At 42.5% G+C, this 12,593-nt stretch overlaps 2 protein-coding genes across 3 annotated transcripts; one reads left to right on the top strand and one right to left on the bottom strand.

Moving 5' to 3' along the window:
• Window positions 1-953: 953 nt before the first annotated feature.
• Window positions 954-3,869, top strand: zbedx (zinc finger BED-type containing X). Its single transcript, XM_085784367.1, has 2 exons — window positions 954-1,346; window positions 1,706-3,869. The coding sequence occupies exons 1-2, from the start codon at window positions 1,155-1,157 to the stop codon at window positions 3,419-3,421; spliced, it is 1,908 nt and encodes a 635-aa protein (XP_085640493.1). The 5' UTR covers window positions 954-1,154; the 3' UTR covers window positions 3,422-3,869.
• Window positions 3,870-5,849: 1,980 nt separating this feature from the next.
• aimp2 (aminoacyl tRNA synthetase complex interacting multifunctional protein 2) lies at window positions 5,850-10,106 on the bottom strand. Of its 2 annotated transcripts, none has more exons than XM_085784393.1 (4): window positions 9,836-10,106; window positions 8,308-8,526; window positions 7,752-7,986; window positions 5,850-6,738 (listed from the first exon to the last, which is right to left on the bottom strand). In XM_085784393.1, the coding sequence occupies exons 1-4, from the start codon at window positions 9,962-9,964 to the stop codon at window positions 6,350-6,352; spliced, it is 972 nt and encodes a 323-aa protein (XP_085640519.1). In that variant the 5' UTR covers window positions 9,965-10,106; the 3' UTR covers window positions 5,850-6,349. The 2 variants fall into 2 exon arrangements, with proteins under 2 accessions (XP_085640519.1, XP_085640520.1); XM_085784394.1 differs by having other exon boundaries at window positions 9,950-10,106.
• Window positions 10,107-12,593: the final 2,487 nt, after the last annotated feature.

Here is a 12,593-nt window from a genome sequence, read left to right as displayed (position 1 = left end):
AAGACTGTAATACTACTTTCATTCACTTCATGGCAGAACTACTTTGTCATGTCCATCACTTTCTAACCCCTTTAAAGTTTGTTGCTTTTAATGCAGTTGTTATAATATAGTTTTTCAACAACAACAACAACAACAAAATCAATGGTCATCATTACAGTACATGAGTAGGAACATTTGTTAGAGGGGAAAGACTTTAATCAAACCCCAGTCATTAACTATGTAGTAACATAGTAATTGTATAGCTAGAGGAAAAAAAAAAAAAGAAGTAATATGCCAACTTGTAGTAACTGGGAATTACTGTAAAGTAATGTGTAGTTATTAGCATTATGTAGGGCTGTGGAAATTCCTTAGCCATGAAGGAAACTGGCTACTGTGGTTATTTGAGGGAAAAAACAATGTTTTATTCCATGTTTATTGTGGAATCTTTTTTACATTATTCTTTTATCACATTATCACATTTTACAAGTATTATGACTTAAAACCTGACCAAACTAGCCACATAATTTACATCCTATTCTACTCTAATTTCTTAGTAATTTCAAGACTTTACTATAATTACCATGATTATGTAGACCTACTATGTATTACTACTTAATTAAAGGCCTGTAGCCTAAATTATAGGGTTGCCAAATCCCAAAATTGACTGTTCAGTCTAGGTAATTAAAAATCATTTTATGTAACCTCTATTAACTTTAAAATCGATGTTTTGATGCAAACGTTATTACTTTTTAACTTCCGCTTCCCGATGGTGGCGCCAACTCGCAGATTTACGGAGGAAAAAGGACATTCTGGTTGAAGTACTAGGCTACTGTGTCTGTGGGTTAAAAAAAAAAAACTACTAGGAGAGGACCGTGACGTCACGATGAGAGCTCGCGTGTGTGTACTGCGCATGCGTACAACCCCACAGTGCCTCGGCGCCTCTTCTGCTATGCATGGACGCGGCGGGGTATCACTGCGCATGCGCCGTAGCCACAGCGACGACAGAATCCGCTCCTTGTGTGTTTCCAGAGCGACGTCTGAACAAAGGCCTGCCCCTTTTCATGAGGATTTCTCTACCGCCATCGTTACTTTACGTGTAATCACGATTACTAAATCGGATTACGATACTTTTATTCTATTTGAAGACGTCGGTAACAGTAGAGCTAGCGTCCGAGATGGATGGGGATCACAATGAAACCAGCGGCGAGACCAAATCGGCCATGCATACTTGGCGTTATCGCCACCATTTCACGTACAAGGCAGATCAGGGAAAAAATATCATCGTCCAGTGTAATCTGTGTCTGCCGAGGGTCAATCTGCTCTCCACGTCGAAAACCTCCACATCAAACCTAAAGAAGCATTTAGACGTGAGTTACACACAGTTAATACCAGTGCAACGTCCTCTCTCCCGCTCGTCAGGTTAATGTTTGAAAGAGTCAATGAATGAATTGCAATCCTCGTGATTAATGCCGTTACATTGTAGCTGTAAGGGTGATGATTACCAGCTCGTGGTAGTGGAGGCTCTTTTATGTCCAACTTCATGTTAAATCAAACTGTCATGTTGCTCCACACGAGTTGTGTCTAGATTTATTGTTTTGATAGCAAGTTTAAAGTTTTATAAAGTGAGACAAACTCTGAACAAATGCAGATGGAGCAGCTCCAACTACAATAACATGACACCCTCTGTTTTTTTTTGTGTGTGTGTGTGTGTGTGTGTGTCTTTCAGAGAACACACTTGGGCTGTGAAGCCAGTCCTGATGCCAAGAGGGGAAGGAAGAAAGAGGAACGCAACGGCGAGGAAAGCAGGCACTGCCAACTTAAAAAACTTAAAGCGGAAATCATCTCCAAGTGCATGACCCAGACCAGGATCGATGATCTAATCTTCAACTTCATCGTGGAGGACTGCCAGTCGTTTTATGTGCTGGAGCAGCCCGGCTTCAGGAAGCTGATCGCAGGCTTAACTGAGGGGCTGAAGTCTATGGACAGGGTGACCTTGTTTACAAAGGTGGACCAGGGCTTTTCCAGGATGCGCGAGGACCTGATGTCGAAACTGGGCTACATCCAGTACGTGTGCACCACGGCCGACATCTGGACGGCCAACAACAGGAGCTTCTTCGGGATGACCTGCCACTGGATCGACGGCAACTCTTTGGAGAGGAAGTCGGCCGCCCTGGGGTTCGCCCGGCTCCAGGGCAGGATCACGTACGACACCATCGCCGGGCGGATACACGACATCCACGTGGCCTACAATATCGAAAGCAAAGTTCAGACCACGGTCACTGACAATGGCAGCCCTTTTATCAGCGTGTTCAAAGAGTTCGCCGTGGACAGCCAGGAAAGCGACGACGACATCGGATTCTATGAAAACGTGAGCGGCGTCCTGGAGGGCGAGCCCGAGCAGGACATGCTGCTGTTTCTGCCCACCGTGCAGCGCTGCGCGTCGCACACCCTGGAGCAGATCGTCACAGAGGACTTCTGGCAGGCCGTGTCGCAGGGGCCCATGTGCCAGCTACACTACAGCACGATGGCCAAAGTGTTCGCCATATGGAGCAAGTGCCACCATCTCCAGGTGGGCATGGACGCCGCCGAGGAGATAGGAAAGATGGCGCTCGTCGTCCCCTCCGTTATACGCTGGAACGTGGAGTACTGCGCTTTGCAGAAGGTCGTCTCTCTCACCGAGCGGGAGCTGACGGAGCTGTGCGCCCGCCTGGAGGTCCCGCGCATTCAGCCGGAGGAGATGGCGTTCCTGAAAGAATACGTGAGCGTGTTCCACCCGCTGGCTTTTGCGCTGGAACTTTTCCAGGCGGAGCAGAAGTGTTACTTGGGTCTGGTCATCCCGACCGTGCTCAGTCTGAAAAACAAGCTAAACGAGCAGAAAGACGCGGCGAATTACTTCGCTGACGTCATCAACGCCATCGTGGTGGCCATAGACGTGCGCTTCCAGGAGCTGTTCGACAGCACGGAGGCCAAGATCGCCACGGCGACCACCCCTCAGTTCCGCCTGTGGTGGATGGCGGCCTCCGAGAGGGACGAGATGTGCTCGCTGCTGGCCACGGAGGCGTCCCAGGTGGACCCCTGCAACGTGGCCGAGGTGAACCCCAGCAAGAACCTGTCCACCATCGAATCGGAAGACGATTTCTTCAGCTACGGCCCCGTGAAGCCCGCCACTCAGATCCAGCAGCGGGGAGTGATGGACGAGATCCGCAAGTACGTGGAAGGGACGGGGAAGAGCCTCGAGTGCCTGCAGGACTTCCCACGAGTGAAGCAGCTTTTCCTCAAATACAACACCACGCTGCCGTCCACGGCGCCCGTCCAGCGTCTCTTCAGCCAGAAGGGCAACCTGGTCACGTCACAGAGGAACTTTCTGACCGACGACTACTTTGAGCGCGTTCAGCTTTTGAGATATAACAGCAACGTGTGCGCTCTGTTGACCACAGAGTGAACGCAACAGCCACAGTGACTTCCTCTCTCTCTCTCTCTCTCTCTCTGCCTTTTAAATTGATGCAGAATTAAACCACGTTGTGCTTAAATCATTTACAGATAAAACCCTGAAATAATATTTCCATTTCAGACAACTTAGCCCAGACATGTTTTCTAATATTAACTCCCTTATCTGTTTTGATAGGCATAGCTTATGTCGCCCACTCCAGAATGGCCTAATGAAAATATCTAATTGACAATCATAGACAGTGACATTCAAGGACTGTGTAAGCTGACGAAAGCATCTTTTTATCTGTGCTGTTGTTGTGATTTGAAGTAGCCACAGGGTTAAACTGAAGTGATTTTGTCTTTCAGTTGAGCTAGTTTTGTTTTTTTCTACAGCTACTGAACTGAGAATGCATCTCCTGTCTGTATGTTTTATATCATATATAAAGAGACAAGGAAAGAGCCTATTTCTGTTTGTGTCTCGCCTTTTTTTTTTTTTACCCATGAAAACCAATTGGAAACCTGAGTTAATTCAGTTAGTGACAGGATAGGATTGGCTACCTGACCGCATCGGCATGTGCTGATCTGAGTTTGTGTGTGAAGGAGACAGAGCGCACACACACACCAAACACTAGGATCCCAGTGATTCCCCGGTGTATTTCCTTGTCATGTGCCCAGATGTCAGTTAAGAGCTTTTCGTCTTGTCAGACAGCTGCCGGGAGACAAACAAAAGGCTGTCAGAGCATACACACACACACACTCATGCACAGAGCTGTCAAAAACACAACACACATGAAGATGTAAAACCAACCCCTAGAGATTGTGAGCAGCCCTGGGATTTGTTTTTTTCTTCTTTTCAACATCATTGCATGTATGACCCTATATATATATATATATTTGTAATCCTGTCCACATATGTATATATATTGTATATATGTGTGTGTGTGTGTGTGTGTGTGTGTGTGTGTGTTATCAGATTTCTTTGACTTGGTAGTCACAAGGGATTTAACAACAGTGTATGGAGCTTCCCGGCAGTGAACTGCTGCTCTAAAACCTATTCTTCTTGAGAAACAGACAGGACACAGTGATTCTCTTCAGCAACACATCGGCTGATAAGGAGAAAACAGTTTGAACAATTGATCGTAGAGAGCGAGCGAGCTCACTGCAGGTGTGTAGCCGAAGTATTGTTGTAGTAAATGGGACTGTCATGTTGATAACACTGGTAACTAGAAGGGCAATCAGTAGAGCAGATTCCTCCATCAAGGCCGCACATTCACTTCCACCACAGCCGAGCGTTATCCACACCAAACTATTCCAGCACATAGATCTCAACACCGTATACATGTCTGACTTTCTACATGCAGATCTGTGTGTTATTTCCTGAGAAAATCATTGAAATTTAAAAAAAAACTCACTTAAGTGTAATTGGCTCTTCCCTGGCTAATCAGGTCAGGACTTTTTGTGTAATCCTGCTTATAAACAGACGAAATGAAATGAAAATATTATATCCTTGACAGAAAATTGTCTTAGTTCATTTCAACAGATACGTTTCTGTAAGCAACTTGATTTCTCTTTTTGTTGGGCTTGTACTTGAGCTTTTTGACTACTTGAAGACACGATTACACTACTTGACATGAAGAAAAGTGCCATGAACTGCTAAATGTTACATTTAAAATGACTTCAAGTGTCATGGTTGTTATAGGTGGTATATAAAAATCCCATTGCACACTGGATGTCAGTGTTTACAGTCCTATTGTGCCGTTCCAGTTATATAACAGAGTAGTTTTACACTAGATATTTGGGGCCACATAGAGATGGATACAAGCATTTAAAGAATGTATATCAACATTAGTATTTGTTACACAACCAGTAACATAAGTGATTATCTTTTATAAAGATGCCTTAAATGATCATTTTTAACAACTGAAATGTACATTTTACGATTGAAAAATAAATAAAAAAGTAAACTGTTTACTAGTCTCCGGTGGACAAACTATAGACTAGTGACTCTATATCATATCTTTATATCATTTCAGTTATTCATTACCTTGTGTTATATTGGCTCATGTGTACAGCCATGTCTACCATGAGCTGATATCAAGACTGTATGAAAGAATTAAAATCTGGCAGCTTGATTTTCTTTTTTCAAATCTATTTTCCAGGTAAAATCAATAAGATTCAAGTGAGTAGTGTGTGTTAGCTTTGTCATAGAAGAATCACCTGTTTCAGCGTGTGAGGCATTTTAGCTCTGTGTGTGTCTCACTGCGGATCAAATAAGATTCATCAATGACATGTGTTTTGTAATGATCTTCTATTTATAAAGGACAATCCTGCCACCTGTTGGACACAGAGGTGCACTTCAGTGAATGCCACCTGTTTTGTTACTTCTTTTGGCCAAAATTCAAGCGATCCAACAGTCCAACAAAACAAACCCAAGGCCCCAGTTCAAAGTTTGATCCAAAGTGGAAGTTTTAATGGCTTCAGAAAAACAACTGGTACAAAGTATTACCTTTGAAAACATCCAGCAATACCTGCCACCACATATTAACACATAAAATTTAGAAGAGGATCATGTTAGGCACAAAGTGGGTGGAAGGTGTACAGTGTGTTAGACTAACAATTTCTGTCAGTACCTTTGAGTTAACCCATCACCAAGCCCTTGTCTTTACAGTCCTCTCATGCTTCCTCCCTTGCACAAAATATCCTTAAATCTCTTGTTATACAAAAGCAGCATGGCAGAGACAATCGCTCTTATTCTAGTTATTCTAACCATCATCAACTTGCTTCTATGGACTCTCTGTCCGTTCTCTGATATAATACAGTAAGGAGGGAAGCATTAGAAAGCCTTCCAGACATGGCCGGGATATTTTAGTATTCTAATGCCTTTCTCTCACTTTGCTTGGGTAACACACCCTTCTGGTGTCTGGTCCTGGGACGGCCCCAGTCACTGCTGAAGTAGCTTGGCTGAGCCGAAGTGGCCCAGGTTGTCGCAGGACTTGAGCCAGCGCTGGACGTTGGCGGGGGCGGACGCCGCCGAGCCGCTCTGCAGCACGCAGCAGTAACAGGCGATGTCGGCCAGGGAGAACTCGGGGCCGGCCAGCCAGGGGTTGCGGCCGAGGGCGGAGTTGAGGGCCCTCAGGACGGCGGCTCGCTCCTTGGCGCTGCCCTCCGCCAGCTGGAAGAAGGCTGTGTCCACCCAGCTGTCCACCAGCGTGGCGAGGGCGGGGTCGCTGGGGTAGGGGGCCAGCAGCTTGAAGAGGAAACGGGCCACATTGGCCTCACCTTTGATGGGACACATGTTCTGGATGCTAAACTTCATTTCCAGTTTGGGGACTGTGGAGACGGCAGAGGAGAAACGTTGCCTCATGATAACAGAAATCACCAAAAATCATAAACTCTTTTTTTTTAATGTTTGAAGGTTAATTTTAGTTTTTTTGTGGCCATTTATTCAAACACATGGAACCAAAATCTCCCCTTTGTGCTCAAATCTTTAAAAGACAGTTTTCAGCATTTACAGCATCTTGATCATGTCAATGGACTAATTATTGATAATACAAATGTTACAAGCTTATAAAAAAGAGAAATGGAAGTATTTTAAACTTTTTTTCATCCGTAGTAACAGAAAGTTTTTATGTGCCAAATGTGATATGATTTTATCTTTTTAAATTAGTTTTAATTAATGTTTTAATGTTGCAACACTTTGCTTTTGATAGTTAAATTACTGACATTATTCAGGACTACTGTAACAGGGTGAAAGGTACCACAATTAGTTTCATATTTATGGTACTACTACTACTTTATGGTACTACTACTTCATTACACTATTTAGGCAGTTGTTATTTATTTATTTATTATTTATGTCCAACAGTTCAATTTTTGTACAAAACTGCTGTCCACCCCCATACACCACCCATCTGTGTAATACTTTCTTATGCCTTACAACTACCAACACTGTGTATATAATTGTATTCTATTCATGTAAATAACTGTATATATTCCTGAAATTCCTGTCTTACACTGTTTGTATATCTCTATATTTGCATATTCTTCTACTTTTTTTTTACCCTGTATGTTACAAATGCTACAGTGAAAACCAAATTTCCCATGTGTGGGATTTATAAACACTCTTATGTCTTAAAATACCAACTCAATTTCATAAGCGAATATATATATAAAACTGGTTCAGGTGTAGCATCAACATATTTCCCCTTCTGTGTTGATTTACCACCGCAGTTGTGCAACAATGCTTTAGGGTTGCACGCCCTGCATTACCATTTCCTAACTGTTCCCCACACTTGTTCATCCAATAACACATACACACACCGTCTCTCTCACTGTAGCCTTACCGTCTTTCCATATAAGGGTGAAACCTAGCTGGAACAAGTGGCGGGCGTAGCTGTCCGCATGGCGTGGACCGAGACAGGACAGGAGCTGTGGCGGCACGGTGGGAACTGAGGAGTGGACATGGACGGTGGAGAGCACCCGGTAGCGCTTAGAGAGCAGGCTGTGCAGCACCAGCAGGGCCAGAGGTGGCTGTGCCGGGTTGGCGTTGATGACAATGTCACGGAGAGCACCGTGGTCCTGATGTAGAGGAGACAGAGGTAAATAAATAGGCTGGAAAACTGTATTAACATTTGCCTTCTTCAATTAGAACAAAACAGCTTGAACAAACAAGCTGTCTTCTGTCCACACCTTCACATCTGCCTCAAGGCAAATTCTCTAATAAGCAGATTGTGCCAAGTTACACAGCACTTAGAAGTTGAAACGATGAGACAGGTATGATGGATATGATCAGAGAGAGATCCAGCTAAAGACAAAACCAGTCCATCAAGTTAAAGAAATAGATTACACACATGTTTCACACGTTGTTGAGGTGCATCAGTATAACTCCCAGTTTCTCACCTTGCCCAGTAGTGCGTCCAGGTCCATGGTGCCTTTGAACGTCGTGGAGCTGAGACTTTGTGGCGAGAGGCTGCTGCTGACTGTCAGGTCCAGATCAGCATCTGGGGTGGTCACCGTCTTGGCGAGGCCCTCCACCGCTGCCCTCAGCTCGTACAGTTTCCTCATGATCTCATCCTGCCGGGCCTCCAGAGCTCTGACTGCTGGGTCCACCTCGCCGTTCTGAGGAAGCAGAGTTGAAAATGTAACACATTGACAGAATATTGAAATCTTATTTGTCCTATTCTCACGCTATAAAGGTGCATCTCAATAAATTAGAATATCATGTAAAAGTCCATTTCCAGTAGTTCAAGTCAAATGGCCGCAACCAAATAGTTGAGTATTGCACCTGTAGACAAACATGCACTCACATACACTAAGGAAATCCATGAGAGACGTCTGATAGTGTGATGTGGTTTCAGTTATGTACCACAACATCTGTGCCAATAAGAGAGCGCTGCAGAGCTTGGGGAGGTATTAAGATACTTAAGGAAAACTGGTAATATCACATTGCAGAATAGGATAGGTCCTTAAATCTATTTAAAAAAGTGTAGTGAGCTTCCCTTGTGAACAATCAAGCAGTGTTTATTTCACTTCATCACTCGTCTTGTTCATACTGGCCATTCAAAGATCTCTTGTTAATGTCCATTCAGTGTGTGTAAGTGATGGGGGATAGTCACTTCTTGGTTTCAAAAGGAAATATGCTTGTGTTACATAGCTGTCACAACACATCAATTCAACATGTTTACACTGCTAACACAATTTTGGAAGATCTCAACTTTGCCATCTAAGATTATCAAAGCCTCTTATTTAGAATGAAATACATATGAGACTGTGTTATCATTTTGTAATATTTATTTTATTGTATTATATTCTAAAGCTAAAATATAAAGCAAGGGACATTTAATTGAATACCAAGACCAAACAAGCCCCTCCTGTCCATTGCTTTCAGAGAAATACTTATCCTGTAGTAGAACAAAAGTATCACATATAATAATGTTGATGATGTGTTAATAAGAAAGTAGTAGGCTATTTATTCTTTATGTCAAGTTAACAACTATGTAAATCCTCCAGCTGTACAGGGCCTGAGTCACAGCACATCTGGAGCAGGAGTCTTTTACCTGCATCAGTAATATGGCCTTATGACGTGTTATCAATAACGGGCGTGTAGAAAAAGAGGAGACGAGCTACTCTAACAAGGTGTCCACTGTGTATCGTGTCAGGACATGTAAATATTGTAGAAACGTGCATCCTAATTGTTGCATCAGCTGGACGTGACACTAGGCTACTCATTGTCCGGCTGGTCATGCTAAGCTAGCCAGCTACTATCGGCTAAGAGGAGCTCATGCTGATAATAAGCCGTGCGAGAAGCGAGAGGCGAGGAAACTACACAAACAAACTGTAGGCAAAGGCGAGAGCAAAGCACAGAGCCAATTATCTGTGAGAGAGAAAATGAAGCTAGTCGAAGTGAAACCAGTTATTAACAGTTTACCTGGAGCGCGTGTTCAGAGGTGCAGCTGCTCCCTTGCTGCGCGTGGATATTTGGTAACTTGTACATGCAGGTTGGCAAATCAATCTTTATGTCACCACCACAGATGGGCTTTACCTGGTACATGGACATGGTGGAGGACAGTCTGTGTGTGCACTGTCAGTGATAAACAGTTACTAAAATAAAATCCCGGCGCACACAGACGTCTTCAGGAGCTGTGGGATGTTGACAGGCAGCAGCAGCAGCAGCAGCAGCAGCTACCGGCAGGAAAGAGGCCGCAGCGGCGTCACGTCCGGTGACGTACAAGTAGCCTATAATAATCTTTATAAAAATTTCTTATTTCTTATACATAAATGTAAATGGTCATCCAAAAAAACATATTTTTATGAGTTTAAAATAGAAATCAGATATTACATGCAGCTATTACAAAATATGAAAGACAGAAAAGCTATAAAAACCTTAGAATATTATAAATTATTGCAAACAACTATTTAATAATACAATAGAATATAACATAGTGTTGGTACCCCTTTCAGTGTGTATATATGTATATATTTTTTGTTTGTCTGTTCATTGTATGCTTATTGTTTGAAAATTTGTGTGTTTGTATATATAAATGTTTAATAAAAAAAAAATAATAATAATTTCTTATTTCTAATGCACTTTGTATTCAAAATAAATCTCATAGGTATACAAGAAAAACAAGACTAAAAAGTCAATTAAAAAGTAAATTATCAGTTTGCAGACAGGAAATCATTAGAAGGATTTGGCAAATGTATTCACTCATTTGTTCATTTGGTTGAATTGTCTTGTTTTGTTCAATAATATTTTCAAGCTTTAGGTTTTAAATATATTTGAGCAGACTTCAGCCTTTCAATTTCTTCATATAACCTTCAACAATTCAAGTAATTTCCAACATTATACATTCATACAGCCTCCTACATGTTTTAGTTTTACTCTTCAGATATTGTTTCATCTTTTCAACATTGCTACAGCAGTTTCTAAACTTAATTCAGCATTGTTTCAACTATTTATTCAGCTCATTTCTCTCTCTCTCTATGTGTGTGTGTGTGTAGATAGATAGATATACTTTATTGATCCCAAGCTGGGAAATTACAGTGTGTGTGCGTGTGTGTGCGTCATCCTAAAAACACTAGAGGTCGCCACAGTATAATTTCTCACATCCATCCAGGGTCAGAAGTCTCATTACTTTACTCGAGGATGTAGCCTACTACTACTACTACTACTACTACTACTACTACTACTACTCCGCCCACTGAGCACAGACTGAAGAGCCCAGTGATCTGGGGCCACAAGGAGAAATGTCTGTGCCGAGGCCCCTGTTGCCATTAACATCTAATTCCATGGCTATCACTCCTAAAAATGATCGAATGTACTTTTGAGGAGACATCTTGTCATGGTTTCCCTGTCAGAGCAGAGCATAGGCTATATTTAGTGGCATCATTAAGCACAGTGTTGTCAGAAGTGGAGCTTGCTGGCAACTTTCAGCCTGTAGAGAGCAGTGCTGCTGCAGGTTTCTACCCTATGTCTTTCCATGGGGATTTACAGTTCTGTTAGTCAGATCAATGTAGTAGTGAGTCAATATTAATGAATTAAATGAATAATTAATCTATACTTTCTCTCTTGTTTTGGACAAAATGTAATTTTATTTTTTTGAAATGAAACAAAGGAGTAGCCTATGTGCAGTGATGTAGCTAACACAAACCAGGTATACCCTGGCACAGGTAGTCAGTCAATGTTCACAAGAAAGCAGAGGCACATTGCTTTATTAATGTTTAAAAGATAAAAAAGCAAGAGTAGCTACAAGAACAAAAATAAGTACAATTTATATAAAAGACAAAGATGTGTGGTCAAACTGTCTTGTTTTCATTCGTGTTGCCACCATAATAAAAGGTTCTGTACCTTTGTACTCCTTTAGGGGGGGTTGATGTCCTTTCTTCATGAAAACACAATCTGTATAAATTTGAATGAATCAGTCTTTTACAGAGAATGAAGTGACATTTTATGAGTCTTTTTTCGTGCCTTTTTGATAACAACAGGTCTTGTGATAATCATTATCATGATTGACAATCAGTAATTATAGTTTAAATAGTTCAAATCATCCCTGTTCAACTTCGACCAGGTGGAACCAACAGTCAATCAGAGACAGATTCTTTTGTTTTGTGGCAAAATAAGAAAAACAGAACATTTTAGATCAGACTGCCTCCGTTCTGCAGCAGTCAGCCCTCTACACCGTTCAAAATCAATTAGCTCAGTCTAGCCCATGTTATTCAACCACAAGTGATCTTTTGACTCAATCAAACCTGGCAACACGATCCTTTACCAGGAAGCAATTGAGGAGGCCGTGACTTCGCCTGACACCAGCTTCTCCTTTGGCATGTTCGCACAGCGCTCGCAGTCAGCGTCTTCTCTGTCACCTCTCGGTCAGAGAAATCAGCTTAGTACTGTTTGACGTCCCAACAGCTTGTTAACCCTAAATAATTCACTGTTAGCTGAAGAAGTCTGGCAAAAGACAGGGAAGGAGGAGTAGAGTAGTGATGACAGCAAGGGAGTTGTTGGGGCCTACCTGTCAGATCTTATGGCCAGACTAAGACCTCAGCTTGATACTGAGGCTACGAGGGGGTCTGAGACCTGACAGTTCAAAGTAGCTATGTCTTCAAATCACATAGGAATCAGTCGGGTCGTAGGTAGAATGGGAAAACGACGGGGGGTAACAAAGGCCTTGAGGGTCTTAGTGGGT

Source organism: Trachurus japonicus, chromosome 8, assembly GCF_045865225.1.
Source record: "Trachurus japonicus isolate A0001 chromosome 8, Traja_1.0".
NCBI classification, from domain to species: domain Eukaryota; kingdom Metazoa; phylum Chordata; class Actinopteri; order Carangiformes; family Carangidae; genus Trachurus; species Trachurus japonicus.
The sequence above is the reverse complement of the archived record's forward strand: the minus strand, read 5'-3'. Positions and strand labels throughout refer to the sequence as shown.